The sequence below is a fragment of the Dufourea novaeangliae genome, unplaced genomic scaffold, assembly GCF_001272555.1.
Source record: "Dufourea novaeangliae isolate 0120121106 unplaced genomic scaffold, ASM127255v1 scaffold55, whole genome shotgun sequence".
In the NCBI taxonomy this organism is placed as follows: domain Eukaryota; kingdom Metazoa; phylum Arthropoda; class Insecta; order Hymenoptera; family Halictidae; genus Dufourea; species Dufourea novaeangliae.
Window position 1 is genome coordinate 1,219,470 of NW_015373934.1, and position 25,237 is coordinate 1,244,706.

General features: G+C 41.6%; 1 protein-coding gene and 1 non-coding gene across 2 annotated transcripts; both read left to right on the forward strand.

Annotated features, from left to right (window-relative positions):
- The first annotated feature begins 579 nt into the window (after positions 1 to 579).
- On the forward strand, positions 580 to 25,131 carry LOC107195191. The gene is made up of 6 exons (XM_015584986.1): positions 580 to 792; positions 21,076 to 21,145; positions 21,804 to 22,493; positions 22,685 to 22,913; positions 22,985 to 23,075; positions 23,381 to 25,131. The coding sequence occupies exons 2-6, from the start codon at positions 21,094 to 21,096 to the stop codon at positions 23,489 to 23,491; spliced, it is 1,173 nt and encodes a 390-aa protein (XP_015440472.1). The 5' UTR covers positions 580 to 792; positions 21,076 to 21,093; the 3' UTR covers positions 23,492 to 25,131.
- Positions 1,612 to 1,684, forward strand: Trnar-acg. Its single transcript has one exon. It is a non-coding gene; the product is annotated as a tRNA-Arg (tRNA).
- Positions 25,132 to 25,237: the final 106 nt, after the last annotated feature.

Below are 25,237 nucleotides of genomic sequence, written 5' to 3' on the forward strand. Positions count from 1 at the left end.
CTAAGGTATTCCACAAAATGTTCAATTAAATCAGCCGACAATTTAATGATAATGTCAAGGTTATGAAAACTGCCGTACAACGGCCGATGCGTTGCGAATCGCGTTTAACTCCCGGATAGCCACCTGTCGCGCGCATGCGCACACACGGTAAAACACCTTGCTGCTCGTTCCGCTCGTTCCCGAGTCACCGAGTGTCAGTGTAAACCAAAATGGCGAGAGTGAGGTCGGTCCGTGACAGCTCTCGGTGCGATTCGCTCGTGTTCACGAATCTTTGAACGGGACGCGTGCGGCTGTGTGACACACATGACCGTTCCAGCCACGGACAGTGAGTGGAAACGGTTGAACGTTTTGTGGGAAACAACTGGACACGATTATCTCGTAGTTACCATCGACCGGATTCGGCACCCTTTCTGTTCTCGATGGACGGTGACGGGGTGACATTGACGTTACTCGTCGATTTAAAGTGCCCTATCGGTTACTGGGACCCGCGAATCGTCTCTCGCCTGGTCTCGAATGTCTTCTGGCCGTCCTAACGGCGACCGATTTACCGGGTGTGTGTGCCTTTTCGAACGATAGAAAGAGAGATCGTTCGATAAGTGTCGTTTATTGTTGTTTCGCGGAAGTGTCACGAAGTGCGTTATTGTTTCGAAAGTATCGGTTCTGTGTGCCGTGCGTATTCGAACGTGCACCGATTACGTTCCTACTAGTCTCGCGATCGACGGGACTGTCGCGCCTGTGATATATTTTATTTTTTCTTCATTTCATTCCGAGACTGCAGTTCCGCTGATCACGGTGAGTTCTTTATTCCATCGCGATTATATTGCGCGGGTAATAATATTTACCTCTTCTAATCACGCCTCGGGTATTTTCCTTGACACATTGTCAGGATCCTATTTTGTAGGACATACAAAGATTCAGGATCCGTCGATGCGTTCACCGCCGTCTCGCGTGTGTTTACGAATCGTTACTTTCGCTTCTTTATTACCAAATGTAGAGTGCGCGCGAGATTTGTCGCATTAGATTAATACAATTATAACAATAACAGTAACCAATACCATACTAATACGGTAGACCTATTCTCTGAAACCAAACCAACACCGAATCGAAAGTTGTTTTCGATGTTTCTGTTTCAAAGTCATCACCGTAAGGTCGCGATTCGTTAATATTAATATTTTAACGATCACTGTGTTTGAGTTAGTAGCAAGTATGGTGGTTAGACGTGAGACTGAAGAATAAATTCAATATGAAAATAATACTGTAATAAGTATTCAGACAGATTTGTGGACAATCTAGTCAAGGACTTTTTAATTGTTACTGTAAATCGTCCTCCACGACTTTCTGTTGTTCTCTTATCTTCTTTGTATTTATATATCAGAAGGTGAGGAAGTGATAAAATTCAACCTCGATAAATGTCACATAAGGCTATTCGCTAACTTTTAAATGTCACGTCTGATGCGTAAATAGTGTAACGTTACATCGTGTTACAGATGAAGATCGATGGAAAAGTAAATATACTTTTCTTGATTTAAACTACTGTAATATGTTGTTAGCTTTTCAATAATTGTTTAACAATAGAAATTTGTATCGGAACTAGAAATGTCGTAAGAACACGGTCCTGTGGCGCAACGGATAACGCGTCTGACTACGGATCAGAAGATTCCAGGTTCGAATCCTGGCAGGATCGGGCATATTTTTTTTTCGCTTTAATCACTATATTTGCATGCTATTACTGTTTCCCATACGGTTGGACGAGGAAATCGTTGCATAAAAATATTTCCAATGACTGCTGAATAATTGAGCCCAGACGCTTTTCAACTAACATTTGAACACGATTCCATTTCTTATCGTATCACGGAAGCTCTTAAACCTTCAGGTCAGTTAGGAAAATCTTTATTTGAAATTCTATATTATAAACTTCTAATCTTTTCATTCCGAAATTCAAAAATTACCAAAGAAATATTTTGTAGTATTTTTGCCATTAATGCCATTTTTCATTCGTTGCCATTAGAAACCTTTTTACTTTCCTCACAGTGATATATTACATAATAATTCCCGTTATACTGCTATACTTAAAAACCAATTTTTCTTATCTTTAATCACTAAACCCTCTCGAAATATTTGAAAGAAGCTCGAGTTCCATAAGTTACTACTGTATTTGTAACAATACTCAACACTTGAATGCCATCGAATGAAAAAGGCAAAAAGGACCATCCTATTTTATATATATTCAAAGATACGAAAAAATACACGATACTAATATTTTATTTTGTAATTCCGAATACGTGCCATAAGGCAACAGTGGGAATGAAAGGGTTCATCGAGGTGCAAATCGATCGGTGGCATCCGAACGATCCTTTCTAAATCCACTGGATCGGAGAATACACGCGTGTGGAAAGGTGAGGCGGTCGACCAGGAAGAGAACTTTTTCGTAAAATACGAGCAACGAGTCCCCGAAGAATCTCCAGGAATAGTGCGCATTCCAAACCTCTGGCGAAGACGATGGTCTCACCGAGGGGGGGGGGGGGTTTCTTTTTGTTTCTCCCATTGCGTTCCCTGGGCCACGACACACGAGGCTGCTTCCACCCGGAAGATAAACAGAGAGACGAACGTGGACGGCGCACGATCGCCTCGGGGATCTCCATCGAAATTCATTCGGGTCGACCGTTTCCCAATGAACCTCGAGACGCGGGTGAATTCGAACGGATCACTTTAGGTGGGGTTAGGAGGGGGAAGGTGGAGGCTAACTCGCCCGCGTAATTCCACCATCGATCCTGGGGAGAGAAAGCACTAAATGTTGTCCTCCCCCGCAACGTGATCAGCTTTCTAATTTTTTTTGTTCTTGCGTAGAATCAGGCTCGCCGAATTTTTAGCAATCGTGAAATGCATGACGTAGGGTAAACGCACCGATGAATGAACACTGAAGAGATTTTGTAACTATTGAAGTCGAATTTCAAATGATAATAATAGTAGTAAACATTTGGCATAAGAAAATTAGATTTTTTAGTATGTATAGTAAATCCTCGATTAGTGTTCGAAGGGTACTGAACGTTAAATATCATTGGCTTCAGAAAAATGGGGATCTCTACTTGTCAGTGACTAAGAGTCATCGAACACTCATCGAGGATTTACTGTATATCTTTTCATAATCAATATTTTGCCACTTGCTTGACATAATTTAATTTATTCGTTTTTATACATTATGTAATGTTTATTCACTGATACGTGTTCATTTACTCGCGCATCCACTCGATATCGAATCCGACGTACAAATCGTGGCCCCAGTTTTCCGTGATAAATTCCCCCCTTTTATCGTCGTCGAAACGTTTCCACGCGGATAACGCAACGTTTCCCGCGGAATTGCGACCGTTTAACAACTGAACAACGTGATTAATCGCTGTCTGGATTCAATTAGACGAACATTAGAACGAACTTATCGTCCTCCTCGGTGACCTTAACAAATCGACCGTTCGAAAGAAATTACATAGATCGTATCGACGACGTATTCTATTTTAAAAGTACGTTTTCACGTGACAAAAACAATCATGGCTTTTCTTGTCGTGGCAATGGAACCAATGTCACCAAAACGCGACACCTAATTTTCACGGCGACAAAACTCACATTTAATGTCCTGACTAGACTCTAATCACATTTTAGAAGGTTGTTCATAACGATAAAAAGAAAAGTAGGAATTCCTTTCTTCCTTTAACTATATTATTGGATTCGAAAGGAAACAAAAAAATTGTTGCATTTGACGAAACTTTCGTCCCCCATTGTTTTTCACTGACACCTATAGGCTATAAATGGCATAAAATCCACAGTTCTTATGTCCGAACCGATTCGAACGATCGTGGGCGCACGTCGGGTAATCTGGCCAGCTGCCGGGAACCGGGTATCGCGAAGCGGTCTCCCTCGACTTCCGCTCGGGGGACGCGAATTTCCACAGGATGTTCCTATTCCCAGTGCGGCTCGCTGCTTAAACGATCGGAAACGGGTCGCAGCTTTTCACATTCCGGTCCAGTGTTTCGGGCATCGAACCCTCGAGGAACTGTTGCGTCGTGGATAAACATCATTACGACATACATGAAATTAGTGAAATAATTTTAAAAAATACTGAATTTCTTTTTCAAAAGGATACATTTCATTTATGAAAGGGTGAGTTTCATCTGGGAAAGAAGAAAGGGTGATTTTCATCTGGGAAAGAGTGAATTTTATCTACTAAAGGGTGAATTTGATTTGCAACAAGGTGAATTTCATCTTCAAAAGGATGAATTGCATCTACAGAAGGGTGAATTTCATATACAAAAGAGTGAACGTCATCTGCAAAAGGGTGAATATTATCTTTAAAAGGGTGAGTTTCATCTTCAAAAGGATGTATTTGATCTGCAAAGGGGTTAATTTCATCTACAAAAGGGTTAATTTCATCTACAAAAGGGTGAATTTAATTTGCACAAAGTTGCATTCGATTTACAAAAGGATCAATATTATCTTTCAAAAGGGTGAATTTCCCCTGCAAAAAGTAGTATTTGGAGTGCAAAAACCGTAAACGGTATCGTAGATCGACGACCATTCATGGACACGATTATTCCTTGCACACCTGTGCAATGCCAAACACCTGTGTATCCTGGTGTTGAGTAACATAATCGCGAATATCACACAAGAAAAATCTGGAATTCAAAGGTATCCGTGTCGATACTACTCCAGTTATCCAAATTTGGTTATCTACGATGATCAGAGAGAAACGTAATTAGGATCCAAGGATCTCGCTCGATCGCGAACGACTCACCGTATCCAGCCGTTTCGTTGCGTTCACTTTTCCTCTCGTTGCTCGCGGGTAATTCGATACTCGCGTATATAAATTACGCCGACACAGTTGTCTCGCGGTGTTTTCGTTTTCGTAAGCCCCGTTAGACACGTCTTAGAGGAAAGTTACCCCCTCGTGCGGTGAAAATCGCTCGGAAAAAAGAAGACGATGCGCGTTCCTTCTCTTTCGAACGGACCACGAGTGTTGCCAAACCGCAGATGGTTCCCTCTCTCAGTCGCGCGCACTCGTTGCCTCCTCCATTGTTTTCTATCTTCGTGATCGGGATCCTTATCCAGGACGCGTGTGCAAGTGAAAGGGAACGTTCCTTCGTTTATCTTCGCGGACAATAGACAATAGCCCCTGGCGGCGTCGTGAAATGCCGCGTCTTTTCTCTTACTCGTCTTCCTCTTTTTCGTATCACCAGCGCCACTACAGACGCCTCTCGATTATCGTCCCGAACTTGGATCCGCGTCGGGACAATAATCTCATAGGGCAACGGTTTCCAACCTTTAAGCTACTACGCCTCTTCGAACAAAAAAAAAATAAAAATAACCATTCATTCACTGAATTTTTACTGTTACGTCACGATGTGAAGTTTTATTTATTTGTACGTATTAGGGTATAAAAAGTAATTTTTTATTAAAAAATTTTTGCGTCAACCAGGTTTGAGACCGTTGTCATAGGGAGATATGCTTCAGACACTCGTAAATTCGTTTTTTCCCCGAAGAACGACAGTACACGTGTACTTAAATACACGTTTTGTGTGAAGTAGGGATCTCTAGTGTAATCTCGAGCGTATCATTCGGTCACGTGGGTCAGTCGATATTTCTTCCCCTTATTCTTCCCCTTATATTTCCCCCAAACTAGAGCTGTCTTCCGATTCTATCCAATCAAGTTGAATGTATTTCGAAATAGTCTTGTATCTCATTTTCTCCGATGGAAAAATTAGGAAATAATAATGGATCGAAGGTATCCTATATTTTTTAAATTTACTTTAATTCACATTTTTTCCAGGTGATTCTTCTGTCCTGCTTCGACGAGATTATCTCCGATTCCAGGTTTTTCCGAACAGAGATCCAGTTATCCTCCCTAATTTCCATTTTTAATTCAATTCCATCGGCGGGGGTGGCGTTGCGAGTCCTTCCAGGGGGCTTTAACGAACCGGCTTGTCTCTTTCCCCCCGATTTCGCGTGAAAATTCGCGCACGGTCATTCGATTAACATCTCTGCAGCTTTTTCGAACTGCAGATCGATCGGTGCAGCCGTCTCGGCAACTTGATTATCAAGTTTATATTCGTATTAAATTTGTATTAATGAGACGCGTCCCTCGTATTTGTTACAGTCACTTTATTACATAATCATAACAATTTAATTTAGATAGAAGTTATTTAGAACGACAAATAAAATTGGACTGTCAAAGGGTTCGAAGATATTTGAACACAGTGTTTGCGTTAGTTCCAGCTAGCGGAATCGACGATTAAGTAAACGGGTAAACGCGTGTTCGTCGAAAACAAATTGAAGGCCGTCTCGATCGGATGTCCACGAGGATAACATAGTTAAAAACGAGAAAATACCGTTCATGGTCCATAATTGTCAGTTCGATTCCATAAACACGAATTAAACAGAATCCTTTAAATAGAAATTTAATATTAACTCCAGCGATGGAAAAAATATACCGTGACTGGTTTCTGTTATTTTTTTTGCAACGAATCCCGCTAATTGCTTTTGGAAGAGGCCAGCAGGTGGTCATGCCTTGGTCGCGTGCATTAAACCAGAAATCACTCGGCCATTCCTGCCCAGTTTTTCTTTTTTTTTTTTTTTTTTTTTTTTTTTTGGCACACGTAACCGATCGGTTTCTGGTTCGGCTCGTGCAATCGCCGCGAAAATAGATCGAAACGGTTATTGCTGACACACCGGGTGCACGGTTTCGATCCGTGGCTCATGCCAACAATAACATTCTATCGTTCGAGGATACCGTAGCTTTATCATCTATCCCCTTCACTTCGGTACGCTCGAAGCTGGAGACGTCGGACGTCTGACTCAGGTTTTTCAGGTAATACATAATTAGACTGACTGTTCGTATCGTTTGCAGATTTCGAAGTCGATGGTAAAAGGTGACCTGGTGTCTTTGTTCGTCCTTAACACGTCCTTCTAAATGATTGTCGCCTAATGCGAGGGATGTAGAATAAGTAGTAGACGAAAGTGCATAAGTAGTAGACCTTGAAGTATTCAGATATTCGAACTATTCGAATACCAATAATGTATTTGAATAATTTGAACAGTACGAAGTATTCGTATTATTTGAATATTCGAGTAATAGAAGTAATCGAATATTTTATTGTACCGAATAGGAATTTAAAAAACAAATAATTGTAAAGGGCAATGTGAAGAGAATTTCACGATAGAGTGTGAAAAAATATATTATATTCAGATTCCTGTTGAGTACCATCCAAAATTCGATCACTTCGAATAACACTGAATATTTTGAATATTCGAATACTCCGAATAATTCGAATACGTACACCGAATATTGCGAATAATTCGAAAAATCCGAATACATACACCGAATAATTCAAATACTCCGAATATTTCGAATAATTCAAATACTTAAAAATATTCTAATCATTTGAATATCAAATTCGAATTATTCGAATATTCGTAACATCCCTAATACATAGTAGGTATCTTCCAATGGAAATGTTGGAAGATGTTTATTGACACTAAAGAGGTATACCAAAGTTCTCAAACAGGACCAGGAAACACTTGGGTAGCGATCATTTCAGGTTCCCCTAGATATATGTGCGTACTAGGAGATTGGTACGATCAATGTGACCGTTTCGAACGATTACTCGGACAGCAAAGTAGCAAAAAATGATGGTTTATCGAGCATGGCGAGGATTTAATAATCGTCGAGGAAAGCGACGGTTCGGCTTTCACGCCGGTTTTGCATGATCGCGAGCGTGACTACCAGTTGCATTAGAAGCTTTCGCTTTCAGAAATAAATACACGTTACAACTTATTAGCCGGTCGTGACTGGTATCTAAAGATGTAACGATCGTTGTTGCCTGTGTGTCGTCTGGGCGGTGGGCATCACGAGGATGCACCTTCGGGTTTTCTCTCTCGGACGAGCCTCGTCTTCAGCGGTATCGTGGAATATTCTACGAAAGTGAAACCACAGATGTATCGCGATTTAGAAAAATGTTGGGTTTCACAAAACGAAATTTCTATTATAAATGATCGTGCAGTCTTCGCTGTGTGTACAAACGAAATAAATTCTTATCAGCACTAGAACTACCAAACCTGTCGGAATGATGGATTTCATATTTTTTATATTACAATTAATGAAACCCTAGAGATATTTTCATCGGAATCTATGTTAAACTCTAATTTCTTATACACTTCCTACAGTATACTAATTGTAAGCTATATTGCATTATATATTACACAATTTAACTCAGCATAGGTACATTCAGTGCTGGCTGTTCTAGTCTTAAATATTATTCTGTCACACTGTATATATCGTGGGAGTGAAACTACAAATTTATCAGCCCTCCACCCTCAGTTTGCTAGCTACGCGAATTGCTCCGATCCTCTAGACTCTAGGTGCACAGAAAGCGGAAATAATCGGACATAAATTAGGTCTGGCACAAGTTCCGGGCCCGTCTCGTCGTTGTCGTGGTAATTAAAAACAAATTTAACTTCGTCCATTCGAATGGCCGCGATGTCGCGGGGACGCGCCGCGTGATAATTGGTCGCCGCAATAACGAATCGTCTGGCAGGTCGCTAACGAGACGCACGACGGGAAGCACGAAAAACGGGACGTTAATTGTTCTCACCGCGACGTCCCGGTTGTCCGTGCTTTTGCACGTTCCAACAACACATTCGTTATCGCGTCCTTTTCGATCGCGGCGGGTCGGAATGTATCGTAACTTGTCTGGTCACGGAGCATAAATTAACGCTCGCTGGATAATCTGAGAAACGAAATCAGGGAAACGCTCATCCAGGTACATAGTGACTCACAAATTTATTCACGGAATTTTATTTTAAAATTAAGAAAAATTTATTTGAATTGAATGATAAAAATTACGATGAGCAGAATATATAAGTAGAGATTGTATAAAAGTTTTGACACCTAAATTATTAACGCTCGATGGATAATCTGAGGAAATCAGGGAAACGCTCATCCAGGTACATAGTGACTCACAAGTTCGTTCACGAAAGTCTGTCACCTCCGTTAAACCAAAATGTGAATTTTATTTCAAAATTAGGAAAAATTGATTACAACAGAATGATAAAAGTTATGATGAGCAGAATATATAAGTAGAAATTGTATAAAAGTTTTGACACTTAAATTATTAACGCTCGGTGGATAATCTGAGAAACGAAATCAGGGAAACGCTCATCCAGGTACATAGTGACTCACAAGTTCGTTCACGAAAGTCTGTCACCTCCGTTAAACCAAAATGTGAATTTTATTTCAAAATTAGGAAAAATTGATTACAACAGAATGATAAAAGTTATGATGAGCAGAATATATAAGTAGAAATTGTATAAAAGTTTTGACACTTAAATTATTAACGCTCGGTGGATAATCTGAGAAACGAAATCAGGGAAACGCTCATCCAGGTACACAGTGACTCACAAATTTCTTCCCGCTATTTAACCAAAATGGGAATTTTATTTCAAAATTAAGAAAAATTTATTACAATAGAATGATAAAAGTTACGATAAGCAGAATATATAAATAGAAATTGTATAAAGTTTTGACACTTCAATTGTATTTCAGAAGTTTGCGAACGAATGTGTGAGTCACTGTATGTATTTACTCGGAGCCTCGATGCTCGTGCGGAGTTTCTTGAGCGGAACGCGCCAAGCCTGATGGACCCGTGGTGTTGCGGTAATCGTTAACGGGGACTGTTAATTATAGAGCCGAAGATGTTACGTCGGTGTGCTCGGTGAAGTTATTACAGGGTAGTAAGAGTTTCCTGGTGATTGTACGAGCCAAGTTTTTAGTAGATATTCAAAAAAGATCTTCTTCGATTATAGCACAGTTGGAAAAGTTGAAAGTAATACGACGCGATTGATTCTAGCGTAAATTAAGTATAGATATTATGCTCGTACAGTAAAGTGTAGATATTATTTTATTTCTACAACAATAAAGTATAGAAGTCTTTAGGTAAAAAAGTACAGACAGTTCGAGACATTACGTAGGCTAGACCGGTCGAGCGCATCGGAACCCAATGTCGGCCATTTTGTGCCTCCGCTGTGTATTAATGGCGCGAACGAAAGAACAAATTGTTTCGGTGGCAATGTTTAATAAATTAAAATTTCCTGTTCAATCTACTGTTTAACGAACATCGAGTCACCTAGCATATAAAACATTCCGTCTAAAGAGAGTTAACCAACGATCACCGCAGTCGGGTGGAATCGATCAGATTAGATAGAGCCCATTACAATCGGGGCGATAAGTTCTGACGAACTTACTCGAGCGAACTACGCTCGGGAGCCGTTTGGAAATGTTTCAGAGTGTATATGTATATCTCGTGGGACAATACAGGGGAACACAAAGCGAAAACCATCGTGTTTTCGACCGCTGAAACTTCCTGGACACGGTCTCCGAGACTTCACGATTCCCTCGATATACATACAGGGTGTCCCAAAATAACTTCGACTCCTTGAAATGAGGGGTTCCTGGGATGATTTGAAACAACTTTTTCCTTAGCAAAAATGTTATCCGAGGCTTTGTTAACGAGATATTAACGAAAAACACCGACCAATCAGCGCCAGTCTACCGGCCGAGCTCTGATTGGTCGGTGTTTTTCGTTAATATCTCGTTAACAAAGCCTCGGATAACATTTTTGCTAAGGAAAAAGTTGTTTCAAATCATCCCAGGAACCTCTCATTACCGGGAGTCGAAATTATTTTGGGACACCCTGTATACATCGTATTCATCGAATTCGATCGTGTCTCACGGTCGAGTTCGCGTTGTCGCCGTCCCTCCAGGATTCTCGAATCGCGTTACGGACATTGCACGACATAGAATTGGATTAATTCAGGTGTATCGCTTCTTCGATTCGGAATTACAATTTGATCGAGTTAGTGTGCAGCTGGGCTCGCGATCGCGCCTACTCGACGAAGACTTTCAACCGGCGCGATCGATGCTCCGACGGTGTCGTCATCGTCCAGGGACATCGCAATAATAATACCAATAATAATACAGTTTTCGTTATTATGTAACACAGTATATACTTACTATAGGACGAACTAATGAGACGTACAATGCCGTCTTCGTATTATGCGACAGGCATGGAACAACCGTAGTTCGAGCAAATGAAATACAAGAGAATGCTTTTTTTTCTTTGTCGAATTTTAAATAATACAGACTCGTCTCGATTATCGTCCCGAACTCGGGACCACGTCGAGACAATAATCTCATAGGGAGAAATGCTTCAGATCCTCGTAAATTTCTTTTTTGCCTGAAGCCTGAGCTTTGGCAACAAAGTATGCGCTTGAAAGGTTCCACGCCCCCCCCCCCCAGTGGTGGGGATAACGCCTGGACAATAATCGTGTAGGACAAGCCAGACAATAATCGAAAGGATTGTATAAGTCGGAAAAAGGAAACGGAAGAATTCAAAATACGAATCGCTTCCCGAGTGAAAGCCTCCTCCCCTCCCCTCACAAGGGGCACGTGCGCGCACCCGTCGAATCCAGGAAAGAACACGGTCGGTTAGTGGACCGGGACTGATTCTCTTTTTTAGAGAAACGAAAGTGAATTGGCGTTTACGAGGCGGCACGGTTCGATCCAATAGATCTCGAAAGACAAAGATGATACGAGAACTAATAACGTATTTGTGCACCATTGTTTTAACCTAGATTGGAACTGTATTTTACACTGCTCAGAAATAATTACTAAATACAGAATAATACCGAGCGAACGAAACGAAACAAGCCCTCTAGGTTCGGTAAATTGTTGTCAACATTTTTATGCACAAAATTTTCGGACATTGCACGTCGTACTAACGAGTAGATAATCGCAATAGATGATCCTTCAATTGTTTCCAGCATTGTATTAACCCTTCAAATATTTACTTTAATATAAACGTGCACTCGCCTGCCCAATTATTTTAAAATAAATTTTTCATGCCCAATAATAAATTAATTTGCATTCCAGTGGAAGACTAAAGAAATTTGTCATCGACCGTTTAAGCTGCTAAATTTTGATTCTTCTCGGAAACTTGCTCCCCACCGCGATTCACCCAGTTTCCTTGCTTCCGTGACCGAGATTCTCACGATTCTCCCTGGACTCCGTGAGATGCTTATCTATCAGCCCGTTGTTTACGAGTCTGATGTTCGAGCGGAAACAAGCCGATGAGTTTCCTTTCTTCGCGGTGAAGTAACGGGCGCCATGGTGAATGTGTACAATCGAGGAATTTTGTTCAGGTTTTTTTTTTTTGCGTGGATCTTACCCGTTTAATTTCATATTAATCGAGGGGATTCAGCGGGGCGCGAAACTCGTTCCGCTCGATCGACGAGGCGGCTGGAGCCAGCTCCACCGCGATATGTATTATGCAATCCGGTAATCGAAACGGGCCACGGTTGTCGCTTTTCTATCTCGCTCGTTCTTTCTACTTTCCGTCCCACCGGGAAACCGATCGTGTTTCCATCGAGCTGATAAGAGGAAACACGGCGGCGTTGCCGAGCGTGGCTACGAATTCGAACCAGCCGATTAAATCCCATTTGGATAATCTGATTTTGTTCGGCGATTCTTATCCGAGGGAGTTTCCTCGGAAAGACTCTTGACTGTATTAAATTTCCTTAAAGTCCCCCCGAGAATCGAACATTTCATCCCACGTCGGATCAGAGTGCTAATGGAACTGGTAAGACTGGAGCTTCGAAACGGGTTCTATGTTTAATGACAGTGCTGCTGGATTGAATTAGGGGATGGTTACTTGTAGATGACCGAAATAGGGTTCAAGTAGGTTTTATATATCGATATGGTTCTTGTATTATAATAACGAAACACCTAGTTTTGGTTTTAGAAACGAAACTGTTCGCACTGGGACAGGGTTCTAATAGAACTGGTACGCTTGGAGCTCCAAACTGGGTTCTGGCGAACGACAGTACTCGAAAGAATTAGGGGATCGCTATATGCAATAATTACATTTACTTTTGTTTTTAGAAAAAAATTGTTCAAGAATCCTATCCAATATTTAACCTTCGCTAGAACCGAATTATAACGAAACTGATACGCTTGGAGCTCCAAAAGGAGGTTTCATGAACTGTATTGATCCTGACACTATATACTTTCGCATCATCTTCTTCTTATTAATCCTGTTTCTATCACAGTTAAGTTTACGAACAGTATTTCTTGTCGAACCTAATTAATCGTGATTATTATCAACGGTTTTGCGCGGTTACGTTCTCAAGGATCGAGCTGCGACTTTCTTTCGCGCCGTTTTCAGAGCGAAGAACAGGCGTCTCTGTTGTATCGAATCTCGAAGAAACGGAGCACAATGTACTAAACAATCCTGACCTACATAAGCTGTTCACGGGCTTCCGAAGCGAGAGCCTATCCTGACCCAGATGACCGCGAGCGCGTTAACTTGTTGCGAGCGGAACGGAGCCTCCTTCCCCCCCCTCCTTCCCCCGGAAGCGGAAGCCCGGAAGAACAGATAAGGGATCTGAATTATGGATACAGTTGTCGCGATAATGCCCGACGACGTCTGGATCCCATCCATTCGATCACGACGAACGGCGTTGTTTCACTTCCACCTATTGTTTTCTTTTGTTCGCTAATTACAAAGAGAAATTCTTTGACTGTCGGGGTCGAGTTCGATGTAATTTGTATCGTGAACGGCGAGAATGTCACGATCAATAAGCGAACGGCGCCAGTAATATATTTTGAAACACTAGAACTACACTAATCGGCCGAAAGTATGGGACCAGAGTTGATGAGTCATGAAATATTAATTGATTGTTCCGTTACGATGTAATATAAAAGTTACGAAATCAGTAGATATATGAATTCTTTTTAATCAATTTTGACACGTTACTTTTATCAATCTTTGTAGAATAGTTTTTAGTTTCTTTAACTATCTGGTCTGGTTCTATACTTTTGATTGGTAGTATACGTATAAAAATTGTTGAAACGATGGAATACACATTTCAGTATTTTACTATCGCTGAAATCTTGAAGGTGCTTTCTTAGGTATTCTGGTCGATCTTTAATTTATTGTATATTTTACATTATACTGTATTATATATTACAGCTATCGATATAATTATAGAATTTAATTTAATACACGAGGATCGTGTAACAGATAAACGTCGATTCCAAATTAAGAATAAACCGACGAGAAGGAAATGAATCTCCCTGGAAATTCCCATTTTTCCTGGATGATTTCATGAAAATACAGACTAAAAGTAAATTGTTCCGCATGTTTGCATGTTCCATAAACCTGTAAATATCCACTGTCTATTATTGAACTGGTATGTATATGAAAAGCCTTTTTCCAGGGGAAAATTGAAAATATCAGTCGTGGTTATCCTTTCGGAACGAAGAAAGGCCAGAGTGTCGGAGGGAAAGGTTGAACGGGGGCAATTGGCTCGATTGGGAAACGTGATTAACGAGCAATTAGGGACCGTAGTGTCAATCGCTAAAATTAACCTTTGCCTCGCGTGGACCGGATTGCCTGTTAACAAACGGCTGAAAGAGGCTCGGGGAGGCTAATCGGTTCACGGACGTTCGACTTGGACGCTGAAGCAACGGCGTGGCTGCCTGTTCGATAAACTAGTCGTTCCCTTCCCTCTGCCGTGGAAAATTCGCTTTCCATACAATTAGAATTTCCCACGGTTGATTAAGGGATTGGGTAACGATTTAATAATAATAATAATAATGATAATAATATTTACTTTGACTGGAAAAATCCTTTGATACAAAGGATACAAAGGTTTAACTTTTTTCTAATTCATCTTAACTAATTTCAGAATTTTTTAAAATTCGACCTCCAGGGGGAAAAGGTGTTCGAATGAACAGGGATAAAAATAATAACATACTACATATTCTTTCTTCATTTTCTTTCTCACAATTCAATTTGAAAATTGTGCTTAAAAAATAATTGTACCAAATCTCGAAATCTACCCAAGTGTGGAGTGTCGTATAAACACTTATTTATCTAAAAAACGATTGATCCATTTACAATCGCGCGTTGATTACTTGAATCTGTCCACAATAGTTCTATCTATTGATATGAAATATTAACAGGGGATATAACACTTCACCGCCATCATAAACAAAAACAAGACAGCTTCGAGCGTATTGACCATTAAGCCGCCATCGTGTTCGCGTGATCGAACGATCCTCGTCGGATTCCCGTCCAGTCCGTGGCTCTCTCGGTGTCCGTGCCAGGACAATGGTCCATTAGTCACGTGGGACACGTAGCAAAATATCGGCGTTGGACAGCGAGAGAGTGGCTGGACCGGCGAGATCGATTCAAAAGCTCGGAACCGACGCGCCTCGGGTGGCCGACCGCTTTTCAACCGACAATGGAAAAACCAACCGGTCGTCCACTCTTCGTCCCAATGAATTCCAGAGCTGGACCGAGGTCGATCCTTTCTCGATGATTCACGCTCGAGGAAGTCATCCGGAATTCCAGAAAATCGTGCACTTTCCTGTATACGTCACAGTAAAAGCGTGGTTTTTTTTTTATTTCTGGTAAATATATTCATTTACTGGATAATGCATACATTTCCTAGAATACTTCAGTAAAAGCATAATGTCGAAAGTATAATTTTGTAACATATAGATATTTTTAAAGAAGAAAAATGTAAAGTTTATTTGATAGTTTGGGGATCTTTTTTAAGAACATTGGTTGGTTTTATTTAATAAATATAAGAACATGGGTTATGTTTTTATTTAATGCACTTAGGAAGAAACAATTGTAATGTAAAATAAATACTTCAGTTACATAATTTAACAGAAAATTGGTGGTGAAAATGAATACCATACATTCAAACTGTATCTATTTATTTTTAACTTTTACTGTACATAGGATTTGTGGTTCTTGTCAATAGACAATTATCTGGTTCGTTATCTGGCTTCGAAACTAGGTAATATCCTATAGACATAGTCGTGGTGTTCGTCATTCAGAAAATTGGATATTTCAGACTGACTAATCGGCAGCCGGTTGCTCAATCGCGGTTTCAGTCGTGACTCATCGCCCGAAGGAATTTTAAGAACGGTGGACCGTTCCACCCTGGCAACGCCTGTGTTCCGTGGAATATCCGATCGTTTTGTAATTGGACCGAGAGCGTTTACGATCGTCATTGGTGATCACCGGTGATCGGCGCCATTAACTAGTCGATTGTTGAACGGTAACTTGCGCAATTCCGAGCACAACATGCAGCTGAGTAACGATCTTTCACCCTTTAACCCCTTGCCTTATAACATCCTGTCAGACTCGTGTTGACGAATACAAAAATTTTTTTACGAATACAGAATTTATTTTATTCCTGGGAAATTATTGACGATAAAGATCGAAAGGGTTAAGAAGATTATATACCCTGTGATGGAATTCGAATAATTTAACAACCGGTTCGGAACTTCAGCGTCAGCTACAAAAGTGTGAAAACAACAAACTTATAATGAAAATTTTATGACATAATTAAGTAAAAAATATTTCAAGTATCTTTTTAAGGGAACTGTTAGGAAACGGTTCCACCGAACCGGTACGAATCGTCTGAATCCCACCGCTGACTATACCTAATAGTTTCCAGTCGTAAAACAAAATAATTAACCAACACGCGAATAAACATCTTTGCCTGTTATAGCGAATGTATTAAAAATAACGAAAAGTATTCGATAATAAACACAGACAGTTCTGTCCGAAAAAAAGCATGGCGATCGTTTCTAATTTCGCTAGCGATTGCCATCGGGCGTAACAAGATGGCCGCCGTCGAAGCGAACCGCGACACTGGCGCGTCTTCGCGAAAGAAAGAAAAAATAATAAAGTCTTCTTGGTCCTCAACGAAGCCAGGGACGCGAAAAAATCTGGTGTACAGTTATATTCGCAGACTGGTCATGCTCTCTTGACTGTGACCGAGGACTGCACCTGGACACGCGAGGCGCGACGCGATGTCGCAATTTGTTCCCTCTGCCCCACACCCCTACCGACTATACAGGATGTTCCATTTAAATCAACTCACTCGAATATCTCCGAAACAGTTGACGATATTAAAAAATGTTTCGAACGGAAGTTAAATGGTATTAGAGGACCCATTTCCTGATGAGAGTAACGTTTCTCCATGTGAACGCGTAGAGGTTATATGAAGGTCAACTTTATTTTTTTAACTGGAATCGTATATTTTTTGATGCACCACTCGATGCTACTCGTTATTCCGTACATGAAGTACTAAGTCACTTATGGGGAATTAGTACATTAAAAAATATACGATTCCATTCTAAAAAAACAAAGTTAACCTTCGTATGACCTTTACACGTCCACATAGAAAAAAGTAACATCATAAAGTGATAAAATACTCTGGTTTTATTTAACCTTTGTATGAAACATTTTTTGATATTTTAAATGGAACACCCTGTACAACATACAAGAGAGATGCCGGAATTAGTGTTGCGCCGCTCCCTTTCCGCTCGGTATAGAAACGCTTCGAGTCCTTCCGAATCCCGCGGATCGACGGTGACGTCAATTAGACGTTCCTTTAATTTAATGCAACATGTCCCTCGGTGTCATATTGACACAGTGTTAAGGAATTTATATAATAAAGAAATAAATGGTTAAATTTGCAAATTCTTTAAAATAAAATTCGCAGAGCCTCGGTTAAATTTAAAAATGTGTCAAATTGACACAAGGGACGGATTCACGCAACTTTCAAGGCTGACTGTCGTCGAAGAATTTCCTTTATTTTCCACGAGAGAGAAATCTCGTTAGCGCGCGAAGGAACGGGAGTTGTAGGATTGAAATGGACCGAACGTGGGACGATTGATGGTGTATTGAGCCGTGGAGGTAATAAATAGGTATATATTTACGGTGAATTCCAATCGTTGCATTTGATAGCGACCAGGATTAATAGATTAATATCGATTACGAAGTGCCTTGAACCGTCGTGTGTTTCAGAACGTCGTGTATTCAGAATAATGGTAAAACGTGGTAAAAAGAAAAAAATGGTAAACGCAGGATTAAAAAGATTTACTATAACCTTACTACTATACGTTTATTCTCTTGTAAAATTACTATTAAAAACGATTACGAGGGACAAACTACTTTCTTAAAATCCCAGTAGCAACATTGGTCCAATGTCTCCCTAGATGACAGAATATACATCTATTCCTAAGTTTATTTTTACCGTTCCCCTCGTACCTCCGTTTTCCGTATCGATCGCTGATGTTACATAAAACAGTCGGATGAATCACGTAGATAACAGCACGAACTCATCGTGGCGCGCGACGAGAATCACATTCAACATTGGCGATGATTCGTGATGTATATAGTCGGTCGATCTACCTGGCCGTTCTCGTTCCACTGTGCCACTTCGTTTTTAGACCAAAAACCTCTGGGTCCGATATCGTTCTACTCTCATTCACAGCCTCCTTCTTAGATTGTTTCTTGGAACATGATTTCGGTGGACGATTCGTTCCACCTTCGACTCGAAATCGTTTGAGAGGATCGAACGCTTAGCGGAGAACGGAGTTGGGCAGAATTTTATTCGAATAATACGCAGTGAAAAGCAGCTGTATCTAACAAAATTAAACATTTAATGAGATTAAATAGTTGTTCGACAAATGTCGACTCATTCATAAAGAAGTATTTAGATTGTCGTTCTGATCTTTAAACATTTAATGAGATTAAATAGTTGTTCGACAAATGTCGACTCATTCATAAAGAAGTATTTTATTACAAAAAATTGAAATTTCCACGTTTAAACGATAAAAAATCACGAAATACATTTTTATCTTTTATTCGTTATTCGAAACTTTTTATCTAGATAATTAGTTTGCACATCTCTGGTGGAGAACGGAGTCCTTTCGGTTGCTTGTCGTCGGAGCGCAAGGGTGAATGGGTTGAGGAAGGGTTTAAAGGGTTTTCGACGTTACATACCTGAATGGGCGACGAGGTCCCATCGAGCCTGAGAACCGACAGAGGAACCAAAGGAAAGAATATGATAAAAAAAAGAACGTGTTTCCCCCCTGAAGGCGAGGCGGGTCTCGTTGACGGAGGCCGCTGGTTGCGTAAGCGCATAGCTCGACCGGGTACCCAGTTCCCTCCGCTTCCCTCATGTGTGTGCTTCATTCACTTTCCATATTTATCCGCTCGGAAGGTTAACCTTCGACTGGACTTTACGGGAACGGCTGAAATTCGACCTCGACACCGCGCCAGAGGCACTGGAAGGCCGTTTGTGATATCAGATTCTGGGGCACGAGTCGAGAGATGTGGGAACGATTGATCTACCTCTCGATCCTTTCGTCGTGTATTAAAACGATATGTGTATGTATCTGGACCAGAGAGCCAAAGTGTATTGAGTAACGCTTTTCGAACTCCCGGGGAGAGCTAATACAAAGGTGCGAAAACCTTGCAACTTGGGAACTATATTCAGAACAGAACGAAAAGATTTTTATCATCGAAAAGAGTGAAAAAACTACATATCGATCCTAAGACTCACGCAATTTTCATTTCTCGGTATCGTTATTGGTTTCGGGAGCAAAGTCGCGTGAAAAGGAGACCGCGTAACGGTGATTATTCGCAAGCGCTTATTATCTAAACCGTTTGGTGTGTGGCTTGGTGACTGCATTAGCAAAGAGGCTACCGTCGAACAGCAGCGTCACGCGGTATCCTTCGGTCTTTTTCCACCAATTGTCGTCCACACGTTGTACACGCTACTGTTGAAAATTTCAATACTGTGCACTCTGTACCCAGAACGCGCCTGTGAAACTCGTTCGAGAGACACGTAAAATCCGGTCGCGAATTAACCCCGCTCCGACCAGTTCCGTGCGACAGAGGCTCGAACGAGGCGACGCTTAAAGGCGAATTTTCAACATTTCGGAAGCGTAACTAGGAAATCTGATAAAAGGTAACAGATATTCGTGAGTAATAATCGTCTTTCAGGAGCTTCAATGCAAAATTGTTGTCCTTCGTCTATTTTTAAGATTTCGTACTTTGAATACGTTAAAGGCGAATTTTCAATATTTCGAAGGCATAATTGTGAAATATGATATAAGGTAACAGATATCCGTGGATAATAATCGTCTTTCAAGAGCTACAACGCAAAATTATCTTTCTCCTATTTTCAAGATTTCGTACATTGATTCGCTTAAAGGCGAATATTCAACATTTCGAAAGCGTAACTAGGAAATCTGGTAAAAGGTAATAGAAATTCGCTAATAATATTCGTCTTCCAAGAATTTGAACGCATTATCTTTCTTCTATTACAAGATTTTATACGTTGACTCGCTTAAAGGCGAATTTTCAACATTTCGAAAGCGTAGCTGGGAAATCTGGTGAAAGGTAACAGATATTTGTGAATAATAATCGACTTCCAAGAACGTCAACGCAAAATAATTGTTCTTCTACCCTGTTCAAGAATACGTGCGTTGTCTTATTATTAAATAACACTCAATAGAATGCGGATTTTATGCATTAGTAGCCTCTACATATTATTATAGTGACTCTGACTATAGACTCTATAGCGTTCACAGAGTCTATACTCCGTGAATTACAACAGAAGATAAAATCTTCATCCTATGCAATGAGTTTTCTATTTTTCTCCGAACCCAATAAAATAATTAAAAGAAGTTACATAGAAATCGCTACGTTTGCTTACGTTGTTACGAATCATACTGGAAAATGTAATTTCGCATAATAATCCGCGGTTTAGTAATCACTATTGCAATAATTATCTAAGTACATACGATATTAATCCGATTGAGGCTGACGAGTAAAATCGTAAACGTACCGATTCGTTACGTCTACGGATAAACAAGCCATTCATTTAATTCCTTCGTCACAGTAAACGCGTTCCACGTCTTCCGAAGACTCATCGTACTTCCTGGCGCGAACATCTGTCAGTTTGATTCCAGCGGTAATTAATATTACGATTCGAATGAAAGAGCCATGGACGGACAGACAAACACCCTGGGAATGTTCTCGAGTCGGGAAAAACATCAGTGAATCATCCGTCCCTCCCGTTTCGCGATTCGTTCGTTGCGCAACCTCGATCATTCAAACGACTGCCAGTTAACGCGCCCGTCCCCGTCTGTTGCAGGTACACGCAGATGACGCGATGACGCTGCATTGGTGGATGCACTGGTTCTGGGTTACCGCTCAATTTCTCGGTACGTTCCGTACAATCCCGTAGTAAATCAAGGGCAACGAGCGCGCGCGCGTTGGTTCGCAACGCGACTTCCGTGCGTGTCGGTTCGTCAAACGGCTGCTTTCGCGCCGTCCATCGGAAAGACGCGTTAAACGCGACTCTCCCGTTCACGGTCCAGATAAGATTCGAGGAGGGAGAGAGGTGTACGCGTGAAATCGCAAACGGAAGCTATCCTCCCCGACCGAAGGGGCGGGGGGGGGGGGGGCAAGGGATCTAGAATCCGCGATCCTCGACACAGTTTTTCCTCCCATCCACCCTCTCCGCCCCGAGCTGGACCTTGATTCTCCTGTGTGGAAGATATTGACGAGTTTCAGAATTTCGTATGCAGTAAATTCTCGATGAGTGTTCGAAGGCTCTTGGACAGTGATAAGAAGAGTTACCCAGGTGTAACGTTAATATTTTTAATGCAGTTTATAACAGTGACAGTGCTTGGGATTCTGAAGCCAATGATATTTGTTTTATCTGCATCTAGCCGTTAGTTTATCAAATATTTCATGGTCCGTGCCAAAGAGCCTTCGGGCACACATCGAAGATTTAATGTACCTATTCACGGAACTCTCCCGCGAATGAACAAAAACAAAAGTAATATGTATCTCTAATCGTTTGTATTCGATGTTCAGTGATCTTAGGGAACCCAGTGCCGTCGACCACGACGGAACCACGTGTCCAGAGCTCGGAAACGACGCCGGAAGTCTCCATCATGGACACGGGAACCGTGGTGCCGCAAAGACAGAGCTTTCGTGTCGCGAAAGCGATCGGTTTTCATCCGTCCACGAACGCAGCGATGGTCCTGGACAGGCTGTCGTCAACCACCGTCACGAGCCCCTTGGAGCCACGGGGGAACGTCGTCGTGACTCCTGTCGCCGCGGAGGACTTCCGGCGCAGCGGTGTCGGTAACTCGAACGATACGGCCGGTAAGGCAGGGAACTACGACAGGATACGTAGCCCAGTGACGAAGAAGGATAGCAAGATCACGTGGATCCTGACGACGAACAAGACCGTCAGGTCGAAGTACGAGCAGGAGGAGAAAGTCGAGGAGGAGGAGATGATTGGGAACCGGAACGACAGCGTGGACTTCGTCGAGGATCTCACGGTGCTGCCTCTTCAGGAAGAGGTGTCTAGAATCAGGCTGGTACTGAACAAGACCAAATCATCGACGTTGTTGTCCTCCTCCTCCTCCTCTTCGTTAGCCTCCTCGTCCGCTGGGGCTTCCGGTATCAGGACGTTTAACAGGTCCGACGACGACGTCGAGATCGACGAGGAGCTGGTCGAGCCTCAGCTGTTCGCCACCGCTGCGTCGATCCTCGAAGGTGATCAGAGCACGATCTCCCTATTAGTTTCTAAGCGAGGAAAGAGTTTAGAGTTTACGAAGTTTAATGTTATAGAAGCAAGAACGTAGTGAAATAATCAAACACACTATACTATCATCTACCGAATAGCTATTTATTACAATATTTAAGCAAATTTTATCACGATTACATTTCCGTGATTGATATTTCAGTTGGCGTGAGCGAGCCCACGCGACTTAGCCGAGCGAGAAGCGCGTTTCCCAAAGATTTCCAAAGGGATCAGGTCCAAGAGGATCATATACCGGACTACAACGACGGCGAGAACTCGAAGCAAGAGGGCGTCGCGAGATCCACCGTGGACATCGCCGCCATTACCGGAAGCTGTCTGGCGACCGTTGTTTTGCTAAGCACAATGGGCAGCCTCGGATTCATTATGTACAGGTAATTAGCTCAGTGTAGAGCGTCGGACTGCTCCAACTACTTAAATAGATGCTAATGAATGTCTGTTGCAGGCGTAGGTACCTGAATCCACCGCAGACCCTGAACAGCGATAAGTGTAGTAACCCCGATAGTTCCGGATATATTGACGATTCCACTATTCGTGTAAGTATGCAGGACGGTGGCTACAGAAAGATACCGCTTGGGGTCCTTCTTAATTTCGATTTCAATAGTAGTGCATGAAGGGTACAAGATACAGTAAATCATCGATGACTGTTCAGATGTCATCCACACCACTGTGGAGGAGAGGGGAATTCCGTGGAGTCAATCAAACGCCCAGTGGAGGGAATGACGTCCGAACACTCATCGATGATTCACTGTAGCTTGTGTCATTAACAAGTCCAGATTGCAAGGCCCTTTCGGGAATTGATTTTACACCTGGTACTGATCCAAAACCCCGGTTCTTGCAGGATAATTCCGAGGAGATGTACAGTTTGGATAACGACTCGTTCCTAAATTCGTTGGAGGCGATGACAATACAGAACTACTGGACGGACAGTGTGAAGCACACGAAGCTATGACAAAAGAAAATAATCCAGCCGGTGAAGAGGATGGAAACGTTCAGTATTTCTGACGGTGAAGTGCACGAACAGATTTCATTGTTGGAGCAATAGTACTTAAAAAAAAAACTCGACGCGTGCCGGACAATTTTTTGAAATCGGTACACGAACTGGAAATGGAATACTTTCCGGGTACACACCGTAACTTTTTCAATTTTCACTCCGATTTTTCGCGAAGTTTCGCATAGAGCGAACAAATCGTGTTTTTTTATCCGTTCACCCGCAGGTATCCTAGGCGTGTACAGGCGCGAGGTTTTCGAGGGAAGAGCAGCTGACGACACATCAAAATTACAGGACGCGCGCACGCATTCCTATAGTCGTGTTGGTAGTGGTATCGGGCGCGCGCGCGCGCGTGTTGTGTGCTTCGCGTCGTGCATCGATACGCAACACAGAGTATTCTTCTATAACGCCTGGATTTTGATTTTGTCAGTAGCACCGTTCCGTAATATATTTTTCTACCGCGATAATAAACCGATAGGTGTGAATGTTTTACGGGGATGACAGCGACGCCGATCGCTTTCGTTTCGAGCGGCAGTAAAAAAAACGAAAAGAAATAATTGGTCAGTGCAATAAGAAATGTACTTTGTCGATGGGATGGTTAACGAACAATTTTTTTTTAGGACAGTAAGTACAAATAAAACTATTAATTTTTAGCTAGGGATAACTAGGGAAGAAAGTGGCAGAGAGAGCAGGGAGGAGGAGAGAGGTGATTTAATAAGAATGAATTCCTACGAATCGTCGGAGAATACTTCCAAACTGTACAGGATAACCCAGCTGACTTTATCGCCAAAGTCATTTTCTTTTGTTTGGGGTATTTTACATAGAAACTAATCGGTATGATTTTACAATTGAATATCATTTTTATTGACTTTGAATAATCACCTTGAACCGCGAGGTGAGAAACTTCTGTTAAGAATTGATATTTCTTCCGAAGGAACTGTAAAATTTCGTAGCAGAAAGGTTCTACTGTTATAATGCGTTCAACAGTGATAAAGTCAACGGGACAGCCTGTGTACATGTAATTATGAACTTCTATTTGTACCAGTAATATTTAGCTATCTCTTCTTAATTCGAGATCCAGCTTGAACATTTCTCACGGTCTTCGAACTTGAAAGAGTACACACGGTTCTAATAGGGTAACAGAAATCAATTGATTTGCTTGCACATGTACGGTCGACTTGAAATACATACAATATTTTCGACACGCAATCGGGCTAACGAAAGGATCGGACCAAATACATAAGTAGTTTGTAGCTTTACGCCTTTATAACATATCCAGCAGAACATTGAGAAGAAAGCGACGACTCGACCCGTGTTTTCCACTACAACCACTTCTAGCTTGTATATATGTACATGTACGTTTACTGTACAATAAATACGGATGTATCTTCTAGGTGTGCAAGTTTTCCGTGGCGGATCTCGACCGCCGTCCTCGAAATACGATTTACGTTCTAGTAGGAAGTTAGTGGCATGTTGTTTCAAATATATTTCTATACCAAGCCTCGCGCGTTCGAGGAGAAGAAGAGTTTATTGTGATAGATTGTAGCGTTTAATAAATGTAAAATAATCACCGATTCGTCTAATGGTACCGGTTGTGAATAAACCACTCATATATTATTAATGCTTCGAATTTCCCCTCTTACTTTTCTAGGCCAGCTCCTTGCAAGTATGCAATCCTACTACTCTCCTGTTCCCTTTTATGTCATC

What these genes read in the sequence shown, in the direction of transcription:
- LOC107195191 (XM_015584986.1), top strand. Translation starts at nt 21,094, where the DNA reads ATGACGCTGCATTGGTGGATGCACTGGTTCTGGGTTACCGCTCAATTT. An exon ending in CGCTGCGTCGATCCTCGAAG is followed by an intron (nt 22,494 to 22,684) that starts GTGATCAGAGCA and finishes TTGATATTTCAG; the next exon opens with TTGGCGTGAGCGAGCCCACG. An exon ending in CTCGGATTCATTATGTACAG is followed by an intron (nt 22,914 to 22,984) that starts GTAATTAGCTCA and finishes TGTCTGTTGCAG; the next exon opens with GCGTAGGTACCTGAATCCAC.